The following is a 20,954-nucleotide window of genomic DNA, read 5'->3' as shown; positions in this document are numbered from 1 at the left end:
TACTACGGAACAGCTACAAGTTACAAAATCAAGTCTTTGGGAAAGCTGGAAAAACAAAAGGGGTACTGTCTTGGACAGAGGCCAGCTGCCACTGCGGTAAGTAAGCCCTCAGCAGGGAAGCCAGGAGGCTCTGCGGAGAAGGGGGCCCCCAGTGGGCAGACAGGCAGTTCGGCAGGTCAGCAGGGCGTGGGGCCCACAGCTGGTCCAACTCCTGATGCCCGTCACTACTGCCACTCTAACAAGCTGCTACTTTTTGGCTTTTATTAAAATAATCTCTGTGTATGAAACCCACTCTAATTCTACTGCCATTCTCATTTTCTGAACTGCAATATACTCTACACATTTATCTCGTTTGTGCAAGTGAACGTCACTCAGTCATGTCCAGCTCTTTGTGACCCCATGGGCTATACAGTCCATAGAATTCTCCAGGCCAGAATACTGGAGTGGGTAGCCTTTCCCTTCTCCAGGGGATCTGTCCAACCCAGGGATCAAACCCAGGTCTCCCACATTGCAGGGAAACCTTAGAATATTGGGTAACAGTTTCCTTACTCAGGTAAAGGAGTACTAAATAACCTGATACATTCAATCACGTGAAAATAACCATCCTTCCAAAGTTACCTGTATTGCTCTTTATGCTTTCTGAAATGAATAGCATGTATACCACTGTGATTCCAGACATATACAGATACCAATAATGTTAATCCAGGGACACTGGAAGTCACCCACCATCAACATGAACATGGAAGAGAGAATAACAGGAAATTCCTAAGAAACCCCACATGCAAACCTACACACTTCTCTCCCCACCTCCTCTTGAAACTAAGCGTGTGTTCCTATTTGACTGGTGACCTGCATTAAGTGTTGGGGGCAAGAGGGGGACCCACACACTTTCACTCAAAATTCTCAAATGTGTATGTAACACCATTGACAAAAAGCCTCTATTTAGAGCAACTGATGCTCTGAAGCAAACCATTTTGAGCCTTTAAACATGTCAGAACCAATGGGAACTGTGCACTTTAAGTCCTGACAGGCACCTTTTTTTCCCCTTTAAAATTTTAACTTATCTAGTGAATACAGACTACCAAGACTCCAATGTCTGACCACTTCTCAGATGTACAAACTGCTGGCTAGAAATAGAGCACAGGTCCTGGTGCTTACAGGGGTGACTGTCCATCCCGGACAATAACCTTCTGTTCAGGGCCCTCCGTGGCGGGAGGCAGCCTGTGTCAGGGGATGGGACCTTCTGTTCAGGGGACCCCTCGGTGGCGGGAGGCAGCCTCTGTCGGGGGACGGGCAATCCCAGCACTCTCCGAGCAGAGCCGCGTACCTTTTTTGTGGTGCTGAACTCGTAGACAACATCCTTCTCCTGGTCTCGCATCACCGGCTTTGTGGAGATGTTTCCCACATACACGTGACTCCGGATGACAGGTAACAGGTCAAAGGTCGCCTCCCCGATCTTTCTCAGGGCCTCTGCGATGGCTCTGTCGGGGGACTCCGTGGTTTCTTCAGGGCTGGGGGGGGGATGCGAGGCTGGGAGAGGATGCCTGTCCTCCTCTGTGCTCAGGGCTGCAGCCTGGGGAGTGTCCGTCCAGGGGCTGCAGCCCATGCCCTCCGAGGTGGGCTCTGGCTCTGGGGACCCGCTGTCCAGGCGCAGCCTCTTGGCACTCCTCAGTGTGCTGGCAGACAGCGCCCTTTTCCCAGCCAGGTCCTGCGGAGGCCCCAGGCCTCCCGCCTTGTCGTGCTTGCCGTCGCCGCTGGAGCTACCCCCTGCCTTCACGAAGGCGGTGGAGCTGGAAGCGATGGCTTGGAAGCCTGTGATGGTGCCCACGGGCCCCGGCAGGCCTTTTCGATCCGCCGGCGGGCCACGCGTGAGCTGGATGTTCCCTTTGAGGATGTTGAGGGTGCGGGCCCGGGCGGACAGCTCCGGGTACATGGTGTCCAGGATCTTCACAGAGTTCTCGGGGGGCGCTGCCACCGCAGGATGAGCAGGTCCAAGTGGGGGCAGGCGGCCAGGCACTGGGAGGGCGTGCTTTGGGGTCGCTGAGCAGAACTGCAGTGGAGATGACAAGACCCTGTCCCCGGCCGGCGCGGACGACGGGGATGGGGAGGCACACGGAGGAGAGCACGGTCCTGGTTCCTCCGGCAGTGGGGATGGCACAGGAGGCGCCGGGGGCTCGGACGACGGGGACGTTGGGCAGAGTGGGGACAGTGGCGAGGAGGGGCTGGAGCTGGAGATGAGGGGAGACGCCAGCCGGGACGTCCTCGGAGGCGTGGCGATCAGGGGGGCCAGCAGCGGGGGCAGTGGGGGCCCCACCTCCTGCCGTATCTTGCTCAGTGTGTCCACGCAGCAGTCTGCAGGTGTGGACGTGTCGGCGTTGGCCAGGATGGTCTGCGTGTGGCTTCTCTGGGGTTTTCCATGACCTCTGTCCCCTGAAGACGACGGAGAGACTTCACGCTGAGTGGTTTCAACTCGGCCTGATGCCGGAGTCTTGACTGGCTTGTTGGACTGATCTCTGTTTGAAACCTTTGATCGATTCTTATTTTTGCCCAGTGGCTCCAGTTTCGAGTTATAATAAGTGTGATCAAACGGAGCAGTCTGCGACTCAAAGTTCTGATCATATATCTCAGAGCTGATCCTCACGCTGGGTTTAACGGGTCTGTTTCGCAAACGACTTTTATCAAAGTTACCACTCTGCCCACTGCTTGAGATATCCTCCTGGGTTCCAGTCGCACTGTGGGCACACGGGGGCTCCTGAAGAGGTGAGCCAGGGCGACCAGCCTCTGGGGACCTCTCCACGGGAGGAACCAAAAGGAAACCAGCCGCCAGCTCTTCCGGATGGGTAGAAAGAGGGGCGTCCTCCGGGGCATCACACAGGATCACCTGGCCCAGCTCCGGCATGAGCGCCACCCCGTTGATGATGGTCCAGTTGTCCCCTTTCTCAATGACTAGGTTCTGATCCTTGTTGAAGAGCACGTTGATGACTTCAGAGGTCACCGTGGAGATCTGACACTGGAGCCTCACCTGTTCTGGCCTCGCCCCCGGGTCAGCGGTGGGGACCGAGGGCTCCGCGGGTTCTGACTGGATCTCCTCCCGGTTGCCCGCCGGCCCGACCACGTCCACGCGGCCCTCAGGTGTGCTTTGCGTGCATTCGCGGCTGGGTTCAGCACGGGCGGGAGAGCCACCCTGAGTGTGCACGCCAGCCCTCGGCGTGGGCGAGGCGGTGATGACTGTGTCCAGAGGTGGCAGTTGCTGCTGGAGGTGCTCTGCCGTCGCGCTCTCAGGCCCTCTAAGGAGCAGGAGCCCCGCAGCCTCCTCCGCCTCGCTGTCCTCCTGGCTGGCCTGCAGCTCCTGCCCGAGCCTGGTGAGCACTTCGGACAGCGTCTCCAGGGAGCAGCGAGGGAGCTGAGCCCGCAAAGGACAGTCGTCTTCCTCCGACTCCACCCACTCTTCAGAGGTCTCCAGCGCTTCCTCTTCACAGAGCTGACTTCCACACCCTTCTCCTGATGGTCTGCTGTGCTTCAAATCCTCCTTCATTCCTCTATTCAGTGTTCCCTTGCTAGAACATTCTGAAACGGAGTCTGCTGAGCTATAGTCTCTCAGCTGACAGCTTTCAAGAAACATGGCGACCTCGGACGTGGACAGCCTGTCCATCTCAGAGAGTGTGCTGATGTTGAAGTCCTGCAGAGCTGAGGTCAGGGAGCCCACCTCGACGCAAGGCCCAGCCTCTGCAGCCCCCGCGCCCCACCTGGGGGCCCCACTGTGCGGGTCCGGCTCGGGCTCGGTCTCTCCCTCGCTGCCGCTGGGCGCCTCGCTCTCCTCCACCTCGGTGTCACCTCCAGCTGCCTCCCGGATGCCACGGTAACAGAATGGGGCAGCGTGTGGAGATGCGGTCTTAGGGGCGCCCAGGCCTTCAGGAGGCGCGCCGCCCGAACTCTCAGACTCCTGCTGCAGGTGTTCCTTCAGGCCATGCTGTAGGGCAGGTGGGGCCTGTGAAACCACCAGGGCCGCCCCAGGGTACCTGACTGCGTCTCCAGCAGGAAAACCTCTGGAGAGAGTCAGCTCCGTGTCTGGACATTTATCTACATCCAAGCTGGCCGTGTCCACGCCTGTGGCCAGAAGACCGGGACTCCGCTTCTGCGCCTCTTCCTGCACCGCGACGCCCGTCACAGTGTCCCGGTTTGGGACTGGGATGTTCTCAGAAGAGAATGAGGATTTACAGTCTGTAGGATGATGGGAATTTTCTACTGGGAAAGAACCTCTTGGAGCATCAAAATCTAACCTTCCCCAGGAGGTGGGGGCTCCTGAGGCAGGGCTCCGAGCGCTGCTCTGCGCGGGGGAGCCCCTCTCCCCGCCACGCTGCGCTCCACACTCTGGCCAGCCATCCCGGGTGTCGCCGTGGGGCGCCAGGGGCTCCGGGAGGGCAGGCTGTGCGGGACCAGGCCGCGCCTGCCTGGTGATCACCGACACCTGATTGGGCAGCACGGATGCGGGGGCCCGGGGTGCGATGGGACTGCGGTCCTCACTGGTGAACGTGGACGCCGACCCACTGCCCTCCGAAGACCACACGGTCCGTGGCCTGGCCTCACCGCCCCGCCGCAAGAGATCACTGTGGTGCCAGGAAGCACTCCTGCCAAAGCCGAAGCCGCTCCTGACCAAGCTGGACGCAGGCCCTGGCGACGCTCGGAAACCTGTCCGAGCCGGCGCGAGCTCCCCCCTCAGCGCCTGCCCCGCAGCCAGCCCAACGCCAGCAGCTCCGGGGAACGCCGAGCGCGGGGAGAACAGAGGCTGCGGGAGCAAGCGGGCATCACTCAAGTCCTCCACAAAGGCTGCGCATCCCAGCGGCCCGCTCCTCTGACCAAAAGGGCCGGACGCCCCCGACAAGGGACTCGGAGTCGGGAAGCTGCTCTCGAGATGGACCCCTCCTGAGGAGCACCCCGGGGGCTCAGGGGGCACCTCCACCGCAGTCAGCCTGGCAGCGGGCGCAGTATGCTCTGAGCCACGAGGGCGGGGAGGGCCAACGGCAGGGGGAACGGCGGGACCACCGCCATCCTCCAGCCCCAAGGGAGACGGGTGGCGGCCACAGCGAAGGGAGGCGCCCGAGGCCGAGGAGCAAGACCACGAATCTCCCAGGCAGAGCCCCATGGCTCCCGGGGCGGGGGGCGCGCCCGAAGTGCACCCCTGCGTGGCTCCTCTTTCCTTCTCCAAGGCTCTAGGCTGCCCCTGGAAATGACCAGAGGTTGACTGCTGCCCTGATTCAGAAGCAGTTCTGTCAGTGAGGGTCCACCTGGCCAGCGCTAACTTGGGTGATTCGATCCCTGGGACCAGCAGGGTCTTCCCGTCAGGTGTCCCGGGCTCCCTGAGTGGCTGCAGGCCCAGGGCAGGGGGATGCGGGTCTGACCGATGGTGAGCCATGCCCTCCTCTCGAGCCAGGCTGCCCGACAGCATCTCAGCAGGCTCGCCGCCCGGGGCTCTGGGACGTGTCCACACTGTGGGCACCAACCTGTCCTTCTGCCCGACCTCTCTGTGCCTGCCCGGCTCGTCCACAACGCCCTTCTCTCTCCCACTCCCGAGCTCAGAGGACACGGTCCAGAGCTGCTCCCGAGCGAAGGTGAATGAGGCTGCGGGCCCCCTCAGGGTTGCTGCGAAGGTCCCAAAGCCAAGCGTGGTCCCCGCGCTGAGAGCCGGGGCGGCCTCGCGGGCGTGGGGTCGCTCCTCCCAGGCTCCAGCTCCTTTCCTCTCTTCAGATAAGCCACAGCGGTCCTGGGCCTCAGGAGGATCTTCTTTGGCCACAGGCTCCGAGTTCCTACATGGGACCGAGTCATAATCGCTGGAGTCAGCACCCTCTCCAAAGAAGGGTTCCTTAAAAACAAAGGAATTGTATCTGTCAGTTAAATACCACTTCAACCAACTACACAGTTACCGCTTCAATGCACTGGACGCAGACACGCTCCGCAAGCTTCTGAGGGAGGCAGGCCACCCCAGGCGGCCCACGGTGGGTGGGCGGGGGTCGGGGAGCCAGCGCCCACCCCTTCTCTCCTCGGAGAAGCCCGCCGGGCTCCGCGCACGTGCACTGCTGCTCCCCGAGAGGCACCCAAGCGCTGCTGCACTCACAGCGGAGGGCTCGCTCTGTCCTGACTGAACCGTCCTCCTCAACTCAGAAGACCCACTGCGGGCAGCCACCCAGCTGTCCTCTCTACGTCCACTCGCCCCTCCCGCCCCCTGGCCCGGCCCGTGCTCTGGGGGCTGCCCTGCGAGCCCCTCTGCCCACACCTCTCACCGAGGCTGCACCCCAGCTGCAGTTACCCCCGGACCCTTCAAGTTCCCCTCCGTGTACGGACCACGCCCCTTCCCCGTGGCCCGTGACCTCCACGTCTGCTCCAGAAGCCCTCTGCGACTCCCGACCGCCCCTCTCGTCCTGAAACCTGCCTCCGTCACCCGGCCCCAGAGAGCCAGTGCACCACCACCCTGCCCTCGGTCCTGCGCAGCAGAGGGATGAGGAGTAACCACCCCGGACCCAAATGGGCTCCCGCCACAAAAGCCCTTCCTCCCGTGGGCTCCAGGGCAGCCTCCCATCCTGGTTTCCTCTACTGCCAACAGCGCTTGCAGCCTCTTCCCTCTCCCGGCGGCCTCAGTGGCACTCGGTCAGGGTGCAGCCCTCACCTCCCGCCCGCTCTGAGGGAGGGACACCGCCGGCCCCGAGCCCTCGCTGGCCCCCCACCCCCGGCACCCCCAGGGAAGGCCCACCCACCCCTAAGGTGGGCCATTTCCCGCCCAGAGAGGCTCCTCTTCTCTGTGCTGGCTCCAGCGTCCCTGGCCGCCCCTCCTCACAGCCACACCGCAAATCTCACCAGGCTCGCTGCTCTCTCAGCCTGGAGACCTTTTCCAAACCAGTGCCTACCAGTTAACTCCAGTGCGGCTACTGGGTCCAGGGGTCAAGAACACAGGACACTGCTGATCCCAAGACTCCAGTCCGTGGTCCTGCCTCTCCCCGGAGTCTCCCACTTTCTTCCCATCCCCACCACGACTCAACAGAAACTTTCACATGGAACCCGACCTTTAGGTCCACTTCTCTGGACCCATCGACAGCTCCTCACTGCCGTCAGGAGAAAACGCCAAGCCCTTAAGACGCACGTGGGCTTGGGCCTGGTCTAGGTAGACACTCCCCGCGTCAGGTTTGCCCCGAGCGCTACACCTCTGTGGACAGCACGAGACACCCGGCGCCTCCTCCCGGCCGGACGCCAGCACCTGGGGGCCTGTCCTGCCAGTGTGCGCCGGCGTCTCGCCAGGGGGGGCCCCCAGCCCAGCCCCCGGCAACACAGACGCCACCACAGCACCCTCATGGGCAATCACCCAAGACCCGAGCAAGAGTGACCAGGTCCTGTCACCTCTGTGCCCGCGGTGTCCAGCACCATGTCCAGAACATAACAGACATGCATTACAGTTCCTAAATGAAGTGATTCAAAGGAGCCATTAATCTCTTTCTTCCTTAAGCCAAAAAGCGTACACATCTGCTCTGTCCTAACTTCCTCTATATGTAATTTAGTTCTGTGTTTTCCAACTCTTCTAGCAAAAGAATGTTGTCAAGTAAGAGTTGCTAAGTTGTGCCAACTCTTTGTGACCCCTATCATTTTCACAATTTAAACAATAAAAAGGAAAGAGAAACAAAAGACTAACTTCCTAAGAAATTACATAAACCATTCTGCAAATACACAGATGATGACTTCACTGCATGAAGATGGAGAATGCAGCAACCTAAGTTAACAGGCGTGCATGCCACACATGGACTTTCCGCCTCTGAAACACTCCAGGCCGACAAACACCTGTGTAACTCACTCACTCCATCCCCGTCACGTGTCCAAAACTAAAGATAAGAGTAAACAACTACAACACAGTCCTCCACAGGACACTTAAAACACGCTGCAGATGAAGACAGTAAAATGCACCCCCAGTACAAAACGAAGACCATGACGTGTGCGCGTGTGTGAGTGTAAGATGCAGACCCCAGGGGCACTGGCGTGCCTCGTGAACTCCCAGGTTCCTCCCTGACACTGTGTGGAGCGCGCCCACATGTCAGGGTGGACGAGGTGGGCACCTGGTGAGGCCAGTACAAAGTGCCCACTCACAGGTGCAAGCAGGGAGGGTGAGACACCCAGGTGAGGCGGTGACGCCAGTGGCGGGGAGGGCACTGGGGACAGCAGAGGTGGGGGCAGCCTGAAGAAGTCGACCGCAGCCTGGAGGTCCTCATCGAAACCCGAGCCCTGAGCCCCGCTCCTCCACGCCGCAGCCTCAGGATTTGGGTCCTCTTGAGAGAGGCCGTTGTCACGACCTGCTGCTCCGCCCACGTCCTCACAGGCAGAGAAGTCACCCTCGATCTCCATGGACAGTTCTGCCAGGCACGTCTGCACTGCCGAGGTGCAGACGGGGCTGCCACCTGCTGCAGGGGGCACCCCATCTTCCCCGGACTCTATGGATCTGCAGTATTCTTGGGCAGGTTTTTCTGCAGGGGAAAAATGTATCAAATTATTTACAGTTATCAATTAAAAAAAAAAAAACACCTATTTTAGCAGTTCAAAATGCTTGTATTAAATCGAAGTAGAAACATTTTTAAAAGCCAACAATCCCTTCCTAAAGGATATCCTATAGAACTTAAACACGTTCCCCAAAAGTATGCTTCCCTCAACAAGCAAACGAGAAGATGGCCGGGGGGGGGTGAGATGCCTTTGTCCACGGACAGCAGGTGTGCCTGCCAAGGCTTCCGTCTGTGGCCATGGTGACAGGCCTCGATGACACACTGGTTCTCTTGGGAAGCAGCAGTATTGGGGAGAAACAGCCTTCTGCAACAAGGTGACAAGAAATAAATTTCTCCTTCGAAAATCAACTTATACCAGGCCTACTCCATGTAGGGCCTCCCTTGTGGCTCAGCTGGTAAAGAATCTGCCTACAATGCAGGAGACCTGAGTTCGATCCCTGGGTTGGGAAGATCCCCTGGAGAAGGGAAAAGCTACCCAGTGCAGTGTTCTGTCCTGGAGAATTCCATGGACTGTATAGTCGATGGGGTCACAAAGAGTCGGAAACAACGGAGCAACTTTCAGCTTCACCCCGTGAAAGCATCTGTACAATACTCTACGGAACCTCGCACCGTAACACAACAGAAAACTACTATAAAATGCCAGTTCTCTTTGGGGTTTGATTTTGGTGAGCAACAGCAAGCTAATTGTTAGTAAAAATATTGTGCCCGGCAATTAACTGGAAAAAACCACCTGTCATATTTGAAAGCTGTAAAAATATATGAGAGCTACAAAAACACCTTTTGTAGAAGGCCTCAGGGCTCCCTGGAGCAGTGGCTGATTACAGGCCTGGGGAGGGGAAAATACAAGCTGAGCCCGAGACAGCTTGCAGAACCAGATGTAAAGACGGACATGCCTAAGAGACCCAGATGGTCTCAGTGACTGCACCTGGGGCAATGTGAGCGATAAGATGAATAACAGAAGTACTGGATTATAATGCACAGAATAAAACAAGTGTCTCTGAGACCATACTGACAGAAGTAAGTGAACGAAAAGTGAATGAATGAGTAAGTGGAGAAAAATGACAGTTCTTCCTTACAGAAGAATTATAGTTAATACCTTTAGGAAAACAAGGGAATTACAAAAGCCACTATTGACAAAGTCGTAACCGCAGCCTACAAGATGCACCAGCAGAGCTAAAATCAGTGGGCCGGGGCTGGAGAGAAACAGAGTATGTGTCATGTCACAACGCCTCCCTCAGGGTGGCCACCGAGTCAAGAAGCAACAGCAGTTTCACAGGAGGAACTGGGCTGACACCGCCTTCCACAGAGATGAAGGTTAACAGCCCCCAGGACAAGGCAGACCACACGCTCTCTCCCCAGCACACACTAGGAGCTCTTGTGGAAAATACATAGCCTCACTCTAATACAAGAAAACATGCCACAACCCACAGGCTTTCTACCCAACGATCTGTACTCTCCAAAAGGGACAGGAGACAAGGAAAGATCAGTAACTGTCAGAGCAGGGGCAACTAAAGGCAGAAAAAAATGACAGTGGAAGCATCAGTTGCTCAGTCACAGTCCAGCTCTTTGCGACCCCGTGGACTGGGGCCCTCCAGGCTCCGATGTCCATGGAATTCTCCAGGCCAAGAATTCTGGAGTGCATAGCCAATCCCTTCTGGGGCTCTTCCTGACTCAGGGATAGAACCCAGGTCTCCCACACTGCAGAAATATTCTTTACCATCTGAGCCACCAGGGAAGCCCAATTAAAGGAACCCGGGAAAGGGGACATGGGCGGGGAAACGGGGAAACTCAGTCTGCACCTGCACCAGCCACACACACTCCCTCTATGAGTCCTTCCAGTGTCCGTGGATGTTCCCTGATGAAGCAGCTATTACAAAATTCAAAGCCAGACGCATTCAGCGAGACTAGAAGTCACGCTGGAAGGAGCAGAGCTCTGGATGATTGCAAGCACCCATCTCAGTTTATTTCACTCTTTCAGTGAGAGATTCAAGATATTAAAAACCACCACTGCCGTATGAAATGAAGCCCTGGAAGCCTCCCCCTCACCTGGGATGCATCTGCCGCCCTCACCGGGGAGTCTGTGTGTGGTGTTGATGCACAGCCAGAGCTCCTTCAGAAGCAGCTTTACCTTCCCTGTGGAAGAGAGGAAAGTGTTAGAGTCATGGCATTTGGCTCATTCAGCCCAAGGCCAAAACACACTCCTGGGCAATCGGGATTTATCACGAAATTAGAAAGCTAGGTAACTTAAACCCCCTTCCCCTCCTTCAATCACTGAACACAATTCAGCCAGCTACTCAACTGAAGGCATATTGACTGAAGGCCAAACACAAGCCTGGGTTTTGTTTGAAGGATGTGGTGCACACAGGGCAGGACTCAGAAAACCCAATGTGCTTACTGGGAAAGGTCTTCACCACCATTATGCATGCACAGGATAAATAAACCTCAGGTCTCTGCATTTTCCACAGGCAGTGACATGTGACTGGGGAGCACAGGGAGGAAGCCCAGCTAGAATGACCCATATAGATCACCGCTCCACAGATTCTACACGGAATAAACAGTATCCGCTCAGTTCCATGAGGTCATCAGAAATGCCACCAGAGGTGACCAGGCGGTAATTAACTTAGGGGCTTTGTGGGTCTTGGGAAATTCTTTAATGGCCTTAAGGGGAAATGAGAGGAGACAAACGTGTGGGTATAGATATATGGAGAGGGAGAGAGAGTCACCTGTGCAAGCAGACACGCAGAAAGAAGCATCTACATCTATATAGGCAAAGTGAGAGCTTTGGAATTTTTGAAAATTTTTTTCAAACAGGTCTGAATTCCTAAAGGGGTTAAGAATCACTGGTTCAAGTTGAAAGGCAAAGGACAATTGTAACTAAATGGAAGTCACATAACATAAGAATATCACATTGTGGTTTTAAAGTAAATTTAACTTTATAAAAATACAAATTCCCCAAAATGTTCCAAGCAAAAAACATTCATCAAAATATAAATATGAATAGTTTGTGTCAAATACACATAAAAAGACAAGCCACATTACTTAAAATTTAACTGAAAATAGTTATTAAGCACTTGCTAATTTCAAGTCACATCAAAATTCTGTTATAGCCCACTTGAGGTTATTAAAAAGAATCATTTCTTGAAAACACTGAAATCTTTAATCTGGTTCTAGAGAAGCTAAAAAAATTAATCTTCTAAACCAAAATATCTCCAAGGAATCACAAATTTTGGAACAGGACAGCCCTATTTAATGGCAAACTACATCTATAGCAGAATTCCATAAAGAATAAATAAATTCCACAGAAAGAGGACCAGGACAAATGGGGAAAACTTACATAACTTGGAAAATTTGGGCATTTCCGACTGGAAACAGTGTCAGACTTTATTTTTTCGGGCTCCAAAATCATTGCAGATGGTGACTGCAGCCATGAAATTAAAAGACGCTTACTCCTTGAAAGAAAAGTTATGACCAACCTACATAGCATACTGAAAAGCAGAGACATTACTTTGCCAACAAAGGTCCGTCTAGTCAAGGCTATGGTTTTCTCCAGTGGTCATGTATGAATGTGAGAGTTGGACTCTGAAGAAAGCTGAGTGCCGAAGAATTGATGCTTTTGAACTGTGGTGTTGGAGAAGACTCTTGAGAGTCCCTTGGACTGTAAGGAGATCCAACCAGTCCATTCTGAAGGAGATCAGCTCTGGGATATCTTTGGAAGGAATGATGCTGATGCTGAAACTCCAGTACTTTGGCCACCTCATGAGAAGAGTTGACCCATTGGAAAATACTCTGATGCTGGGAGGGATTGGGGGCAGGAGGAGAAGGGGACGACCGAGGATGAGATGGCTGGATGGTATCACTGACTTGATGGAGGTGAGTTTGAGTGAAGTCCGGGAGGTGCTGATGGACAGGGAGGCCTGGTGTGCTGCGACTGATGGGGTCACAAAGAGTCGGACACGACTGAACGACTGAACTGAACTGAATAAGCAAGGGATCCTGGTCAGGTCATTTAAGCAAAGGGGGTCACGGTATTTGGAAGCAGTCTTTTGGGTGGGTTAATCGGAATGTAGATAAACAACTTGATCATAGAATTTTGCAACTTAAATATGGATGCACCTCACACGGTGACTGGATAATTTGGGTCAGGAGAGGTCAGTTCAGTTCAGTTCAGTCGCTCAGTCGTGTCCGACTCTCTGCGACCCCATGAATCGCAGCACACCAGGCCTCCCTGTCCATCACCAACTCCCGGAGTTCACTCAGACTCATGTCCATCGAGTCAGTGATGCCATCCAGCCATCTCATCCTCTCTCGTCCCCTCTCCATCTGCCCCCAATCCCTCCCAGCATCAGAGTCTTTTCCAATGAGTCAACTCTTCTCATGAGGTGGCCAAAGTACCGGAGCTTCAGCTTTAGCATCATTCCTTCCAAAGAAATCCCAGGGCTGATCTCCTTCAGAATGGACTGGTTGGATCTCCTTGCAGTCCAAGAGACTCTCAAGAGTCTTCTCCAACACCACAGTTCAAAAGCATCAATTCTTCAGCGCTTAGCCTTCTTCACAGTCGAACTCTCACATCCATACATGACCACAGGAAAACCATAGCCTTGACTAGACAGACCTTAGTTGGCAAAGTAATGTCTCTGCTTTTGAATATGCTATCTAGGTTTGTCATAACTTTCCTTCCAAGGAGTAAGCATCTTTTAATTTCATGGCTGCAGTCACCATCTGCAGTGATTTTGGAGCCCCCCAAAAATAAAGTCTGACACTGTTTCCACTGTTTCCCCATCTATTTCCCAGGAAGTGATGGGACCATGTGAAGTGATGCCATGATCTTCGTTTTCTGAATGTTGAGCTTTAAGCCAACTTTTTCACTCTCCTCTTTCACTTTCATCAAGAGACTTTTTAGTTCCTCTTCACTTTCTGCCATAAGGGTGGTGTTATCTGCATATCTGAGGTTATTGATGTTTCTCCCAGCAATCTTGATTCCAGCTTGTGTTTCTTTCAGTCCAGTATTTCTCATGATGTACTCTGCATAGAAGTTATATAAGCAGGGTGACAATATACAGCCTTGACGTACTCCTTTTCCTATTTGGAACCAGTCTGTTGTTCCATGTCCAGTTCTAACTGTTGCTTCCTGACCTGCATACAGATTTCTCAAGAGGCAGGTCAGGTGGTCTGGTATTCCCTTCTCTTTCAGAATTTTCCACAGTTTATTGTGATCCACACAGTCAAAGGCTTTCGCATAGTCAATAAAGCAAAAATAGATGTTTTTCTGGAACGCTCTTGCTTTTTTGATGACTCAGCAGATGTTGGCAATTTGATCTCTGGTTCCTCTGCCTTTTCTAAAACCAGCTTGAACATCAGGAAGTTCACGGTTCACGTATTGCTGAAGGCTGGCTTGGAGAATTTTGAGCATTATTTTACTAGCATGTGAGATGAGTGCAACTGTGTGGTAGTTTAAGCATTCTTTAGCATTGCCTTTCTTTGGGATTGGAATGAAAACTGACCTTTTCCAGTCCTATGGCCACTGCTGAGTTTTCCAAATTTGCGGGAAACACCCAAAAAAGATGTCCTTTTCATCATAGGGGACTGGAATGCAAAAGTAGGAAGTCAAGAAACACCTGGAGTAACACGCAAATTTGGCCTTGGAATGCGGAATGAAGCAGGGCAAAGACTAATAGAGTTTTGCCAAGAAAACGCACTGGTCATAGCAAACATCCTCTTCCAACAACACAAGAGAAGACTCTACACATGGACATCACCAGATGGTCAACACTGAAATCAGATTGATCATATTCTTTGCAGCCAAAGATGGAGAAGCTCTATACAGTCAACAAAAACAAGACCAGGAACTGACTGTGGCTCACATCATGAACTCCTTATTACCAAATTCAGACTCAAATTGAAGAAAGTAGGGAAAACCACTAGACCATTCAGGTATGACCTCAATCAAATCCCTTATGATTATACAGTGGAAGTGAGAAATAGATTTAAGGGGCTAGATCTGATAGATAGAGTGCCTGATGAACTACGGACAGAGGTTTGTGACACTGTACAGGAGAAGGGATCAAGACCATCCCCATGGAAAAGAAATGCAAAAAAGCAAAATGGCTGTTTGGGGAGGCCTTACAAATAGCTGTGAAAAGAAGAGAGGCGAAAAACAAAGGAGAAAAGGAAAGATATAAGCATCTGAATGCAGAGTTCCAGAGAATAGCAAGAAGAGATAAGAAAGCCTTCTTCAGTGATCAATGAAAAGAAACAGAGGAAAAGAACAGAATGGGAAAGACTAGAGATCTCTTCAAGAAAATTAGAGATACCAAGGGAACATTTCATGCAAAGATAGGCTCGATAAAGGACAGAAATGGTATGGACCTAACAGAAGCAGAAGATATTAAGAAGAGGTGGCAAGAATACACGGAAGAACTGTACAATAAAGATATTCACGACCCGGATAATCACAATGGTGTGATCACTCATCTAGAGCCAGACATCCTGGAATGTGAAGTCAAGTGGGCCTTAGAAAGCATCACTACGAACAAAGCTGGTGGAGGTGATGGAATCCCAGTTGAGCCATCTCAAATCCTGAAAGATGATGCTGTCAAAGTGCTGCACTCAATATCCCAGCAAATTTGGAAAACCCTTTTTGTTACAAATACCCAAAGCAGCAAACAAGGAACCTTAAAAAAAAACATGAAAGGTTCCTTCTGTGTTCTTACAGAGGCTATTAACCAGAGCTATGCCTATTCCAACTGAGCACTCCTTCACTACTCCCAGTCTGACACGAGAGCTATACCAGCAAGCAGAAAACAGCCCACACCGTTGCACCTTCAGGACTTAGTCGTGAAAACCTTTTGGCTGAACCATACCCCTTCCTCTGACCCCTTGACAGACGCCTCCTTTACCAAACACCAGGATTCTCTGAGGAGAGCGTTTCTAGACTTGCCTATTCCACTGACTTGTCAGTGTCCACGTGAACGGCATGCATCCTTAATCACGACAACCTTGTAACTATGTTTTAGTACTGTGCTGGCATGACTCTGGCTCAGGGTTAAATTATTATCACGGAGTCTATTGCTCCTGATAAGCCGTCCCCATCCAGTCTTAGAGTATATATTTATACATACATGTGGGGAAAATTCCCATCTCTGTGCCTCCACTGTTTGGACCCAGGAACACAGCATTTGTGTGCATGTTCGGCGGTTTTAGAGCTGTCTTCCCAGAGGCAGGCACGCTGCCTTCAGGTACTTCCCTGGGCGTCTGACCAACCTGCAGCGACCTGAGAACGGATTGTTCTTATCCCATCTGTTCCAACAGACTAGTCATGACCCACCATGCGTCCTCACTGTACACACCAGCGCTTGCCCAAGCTCCAACACTGCTATTTTGCTTTCTCTACCTAGTCAGTCCCCTCATTTAAAATGACAACAATCTGACTCTTCCTTATTAACACCCACAGCTCCTGCTCTGTGAGTCCGCTCAGGTGCATGGCTCAGGGTCTCCAGCATACACAGAAAGGGTGGAGGAGCAGACTTGCCTTGTTTCTGATGCAAAGACTACACTCTCAGCATTTCACTTTTCTCAAGTTCAAAGTGTTTTTTCTATTACTATCTTGTCTTTTTTCTTTAAATGAGGAATGGATGCTGAATTGAGATGACCCCATCATGTCCCTCTTAACCAGTTTTTGTGGTAGTCCTGAGATTAATCCTCCATCATGATTTGTCCATATTCTAAATCACTAATAGATGTGAGTTCTTAAACTTTTAGTATTTTCACAGCTTTGTTGCTAAGTGACAGTTCTGAGTCTTGAAGATATGTGTGCATATCTTCACATATACAATTAGTTTTGGTACACGGTTAGTCTAAAAGAACGAGACAGGAAGCAGTCCGAGTTTTTAAGCTCTAAAGCAAAAGTAAAGACATCAGGTTTCCACTGAAGACCTGCTCACCTGTGAACCGTCCAGATCTTTCATAGTATTATCTTTAATTTTTAACTTTCTTACGGGTTATTTCTCTGTTCAGGATATTCCAACAACTGCTCTATGTCAATCTGAGTGTGTTTTCCTACAAAATAGTCCATTTTATAAACATGAAAAAATCTGAAATTTGTAAATTCAGAAATTCTCCAAATGTTGCTGAGTTCCTCAGTCCTGGTGCTATTACGTTTTTCTGCCTTTCTTTCTTGATCAGCTTCGCCAAAGAGTGGTCAGCTTCACCAGCACTGCAGAGATCCAGCTCTTCATTTCCATGGTCCCAAATTAACTGCTCTGTTTCCTATTTCATTCATTTATGTTTCCATCTTCATCAATTCCTTCCTTCTATTTTCCTTGGGTTTTTGTTGTATTTTCCTACCTTCTTAAGGCATTTATTTTCTGGAATTCTTGCTTCATTTACTGTAATTCCTGCATCCTAACATCGCTTACGAGGTAGTGCTAGAGGTAAAGAGTTTACCTGTGAATGCAGGAGACTTAAAGAGACTGTGGGTTCGATCCGTCTTGGGAAGATCCACTGAAAAAGGGCACGGCAACCCACTCCAGTATTCTTGCCTGGAGAATCCCATAGACAGACGAGCCTGGTGAGTTACAGTCCATGGGGTCACAAAGAGTCGGACGTGACCGAAGCCACTTGGCACACAAGGGCGTGTCTCAGGGATCCTTCCTCCAAGGCTGCCCTGTGTCTATCCTCATATCCTCATAACATCGCTTAAGTCCACAGCTCACTCACTGAATACTGGCAATATCTCAAAGATTTCAATAAATGCTGCCTTATTTTTGTTTATTTCCAAAACCATTTACTATTTCAGCTTTTATCTTTTCTGTTATCCAAGAGCGGTTTATTGTGTGTGTTCTGTTATCAGTTTTTCAGGAAGGAGGGAGGAGAGATTTTTATTAAGATCTTTTGAAATATCTATAACCTAATCTCAGATTGCAGCTTTTCATTTAGTAAACAGTCTGCTTTTGGGTATGTTTGAAAAGCAGTTTAAACAATTCCCAGTCTTTAAGAGTTAATGTACATGTATAATATCATGTAAGAATCGAAATGCCAGTCTATGTCTGATGCAGGATATGACACGCTTGGGGCTGATGCGCGGGGATGACCCAGAGAGATGTTGTGGGGAGGGGGGTGGGAGGGGGGTTCATGTTTGGGAACGCATGTACACCTGTGGTGGATTCATGTCAATCTATGCCAAAACCAATACAGAATTGTAAAGTAAAAATTAAAAATAAATAAATAATTTAAAAAATAAAAATAAAAAAAATAAAAATTTGTATCAGTGTCTAGCTCAAAAAATTTCTAATGATCTTTGATTAGTTCTTTTCTTAAATTAACAGGAAAATAAAAAATGGTATCATTTAATTTCTAGAGCATAAAAATATGTAAATAACTCTAACTACCAGAGCCACTAGAAATTTATAGAAAATTATGGTAATATCTGAAGAGCTTTCTCACTCTCCCTCCACCCATTCCTGAACATTTGCTTAACGTTCCTTGTTTTCAAATGATCTTCTCATAGTCTTCCAACTACATTTTAAGTCCTGCATTTATAGTGTCTCATAAAATCTGCATTTTAACTTCTTTCTTTATGACATCTGTGCCCCTTTCGTTTCTGGTGCTCATTTTTTCATGGCTCAGAATCTGTTAGGTCTAATGCAGTCTGCTCCCCAACCCTCAATACCACAGTAACTCAGGAACTTAAGATTCCTGTTAATTCTTATGTTCTCCCATGTCAAGGCGCCTGCTAGTTACCTGAATCTATGACATTTGATTTCGATTTGTCTTAGCTGCAGAATACCTCTATGCTTATCAGAACACATGTACACCCGTGGTGGATTCATGTCAATGTATGCCAAAACCAATACACAATTGTAAAGTAAAAATAAATAAATTAAAAAAAAAAAAAAAGTTAATGTAAATCATCCATCCTGCAATCATGATTCCCATTCCATCTCCCATTCTGTTTGCTTTTACTCTCTATTTCTAACAAACACACTGAAGTCTTTCATGAAGTCAGATTCGGCTCTCTCCCCTAGAATATCCAAGCGTTTCACCTGATGCAGTTTTACGCCTGAAGGTCACAAGAGCAGTATCTTCTTGATGAACTGTACTGCTGCCCATTCTAGATAGCTCCTTTTAATCCAGGCAAATTCATTCCTAGGCGTGAATTATTCTTTGCATTATATGGTTGGTTTAGTTGCTAGGTTGTGTCCGACTCTTGCGACCCCATGGTGCCAGGCTCTCGTGTCCACGGGATTCTCCAGGCAAGAATACTGGACTGGGTTGCCATTTCCTCCTCCAGGGGATCTTCCCAACCCAGGGATTGAACCCAGGCCCCCTGCATCGCAGGCAGATTCTTTACCAACTGAAATACGAGGGAAGCCCTTTGTGTTATATGACCGCTTTCAAATTAGAATTTGCTTGAACTGCAATTTCTATATCCATCCCCCTCTAGTCAATCTTTCTGTGTCATTTGTTTTTAAATGTATTTCCTCTAAACAAGTCAGGGATGGAGACGGTACATAAAAATTATGCTCTACAGTTGACAGGCTTTTCTAATATAACTATCACATCAGGGTCTTGATCTGGGAAATTTTCTATCATTTCTTGATCACACTCTCTGGCAAGAGTAGCTCTGTTCTCCGCTCTGGGAAGTCCTAGGTGACCATCACAACATCTGGCTCTACACTCCAACAGCTCAGATGTTCCCTAACACCTTTTATTTCCTTATCTTTGTATACTACATACTCAGAGATATCTACGATCAAACCCCTTGGCTCATCACAGCAACCTTCTGTTTGCCCACTCAGCAATCCAGCCTTTCCAGTGGTTCACTTCTACAGCCGTGCTTTTAGTCTCAAGAGAACTGACCCAGACGGCACAGCAGTGGCCCACGGCTATGCCCCCAGAAGCCCTCTCAGGACTCGACTTCCTCTGGAGACGTGTCTCCCTGCTCACGACTGGCCACTGTTCCCTCGGGGCCTACTCGCTCCTGGTGTCTTTCTCTCTCGTCTCTGCCCTTCCTCAGGACAGGAGCACCACGCACAGCCAGAGCACGTCTCTTCAGCCTCCATCCACAGTCCTGTTCCTCTGACAATGAACGCAGGTCCTCGTGTCATGAACCTACAGGACATGCCTTCGTAAGGAGGGCAAGCAGAGCGAGAATGGGGAGGACCCACAAGGCACACACATACCTCACTCTCTGTAAACAGAGGGAGATAGCCTTCAAAGCAGCACTATTAACCCAATTTTCTGACACCCACAGCCACCCTGGGTTCTCCTGTGTCCTAACTCATCAGAAGACGAAACTTGGGCCACAGCCCGTGGCCAGTCTGGGTCACAGCCCATGACAGCGTGCAGCCAGACGGCAGCAACCCTCCCACCCCGTCAGCCACACTGCTCCTCCTCACCCCGACACCACCCCCAGTCTGGGGACACCAGGCTCCCGCAGTCAAAGCCTGCGATTTTCTCTATGACTGGGGATTTCATCACCAATTGCCACCATCTGCTTTACACCTTCCTCAATAATTGTTAGCATGTTTTAACTATTCTTTGTTTTTTTTTTTAATCTTCTGCCATCTTTAGTTAAGGAATATGAAAGAAAGACAGGCCAACACAGGACTCAAGCAGTCTTTTCAACAGTGAAGCGGGCCCAACGCTCTTTCCAACTCATAATGTCCTTCAGAAGTCCAGTATTAACAGAGCAAAGTGTTAAAGACATACTTAAACATTGGAAATTAAATCCACCAAGCTCCACGGCTAAATAATTAGCAGATTCCTAAAGACTTCATTTATTTGGATAAAGGAAAATAAACAAGATCCTTTCCCTCCCAGAGAGGATATGTTAAAAAAAAGATTTTACTAGTTCTAGTAAAACTAGTAAGCAGTTCTTTGACGAAAAATCAGAACATGAGGCTAGCGAGCAATTATGGAAGGGAGTGAGGGTTCTGTTTTAAACAGGAAGGCCTGATAACGGCTGACTCCTAAAACTGAGACGACCAAACTCAAAAGCTGGCTGTCAGCTGGCAGAGCCAAGCGCTTTCCAGCGCTCGCTTTCCTCAGCAGCGCCAGTACGCAAGTCTCCACACCTCAGAGCAGGAAGAGCCAGACACGTGGAACAAGTATCAGTGATGGCGACAATCAGAACCAGGCCCCAGGCAGCTGAAACGTGCCAACTGTCTGTCTAACCTGAAGCCTTGAACTGCGGACTAAAAAAAAATAAAGGAAGGAGAAAAGGTAAAGGAGACTTCTGAAGAGATACTACATACCTGCACAAAACAATGTGTTTTTAATAATTTCCATTTGAAAAAACATGGATGGATGACATGCAAAGACCATTATTTACTTATTAATCATTTTGAACTTATCTCTATCAAAAAAGTACAAGATAGCACAGCAGAAATTCCTACCTTTTTCAAAACTGAGAATGAAAACACA

General features: G+C 50.4%; 1 protein-coding gene across 2 annotated transcripts in view; it reads right to left on the bottom strand.

Annotated features, from left to right (window-relative positions):
• The window catches only part of ICE1 (interactor of little elongation complex ELL subunit 1), a 65,584-nt gene that overhangs the window by 20,042 nt on the left and 24,588 nt on the right, over window positions 1–20,954 (bottom strand). For both annotated transcript variants that reach the window (XM_040262381.1, XM_040262382.1), the window contains exons 11-13: window positions 10,578–10,664; window positions 8,125–8,498; window positions 1,328–5,860 (exon numbers count right to left, since the gene is read on the bottom strand). In XM_040262381.1, coding sequence (XP_040118315.1) covers window positions 1,328–5,860; window positions 8,125–8,498; window positions 10,578–10,664 — 4,994 coding nt within the window. The remainder of the gene's footprint in view (window positions 1–1,327; window positions 5,861–8,124; window positions 8,499–10,577; window positions 10,665–20,954) is intronic.

The sequence above is a fragment of the Oryx dammah genome, unplaced genomic scaffold (assembly GCF_014754425.2).
Source record: "Oryx dammah isolate SB20612 unplaced genomic scaffold, SCBI_Odam_1.1 HiC_scaffold_20, whole genome shotgun sequence".
Lineage (NCBI taxonomy): Eukaryota > Metazoa > Chordata > Mammalia > Artiodactyla > Bovidae > Oryx > Oryx dammah.
The sequence above is the reverse complement of the archived record's forward strand: the minus strand, read 5'-3'. Positions and strand labels throughout refer to the sequence as shown.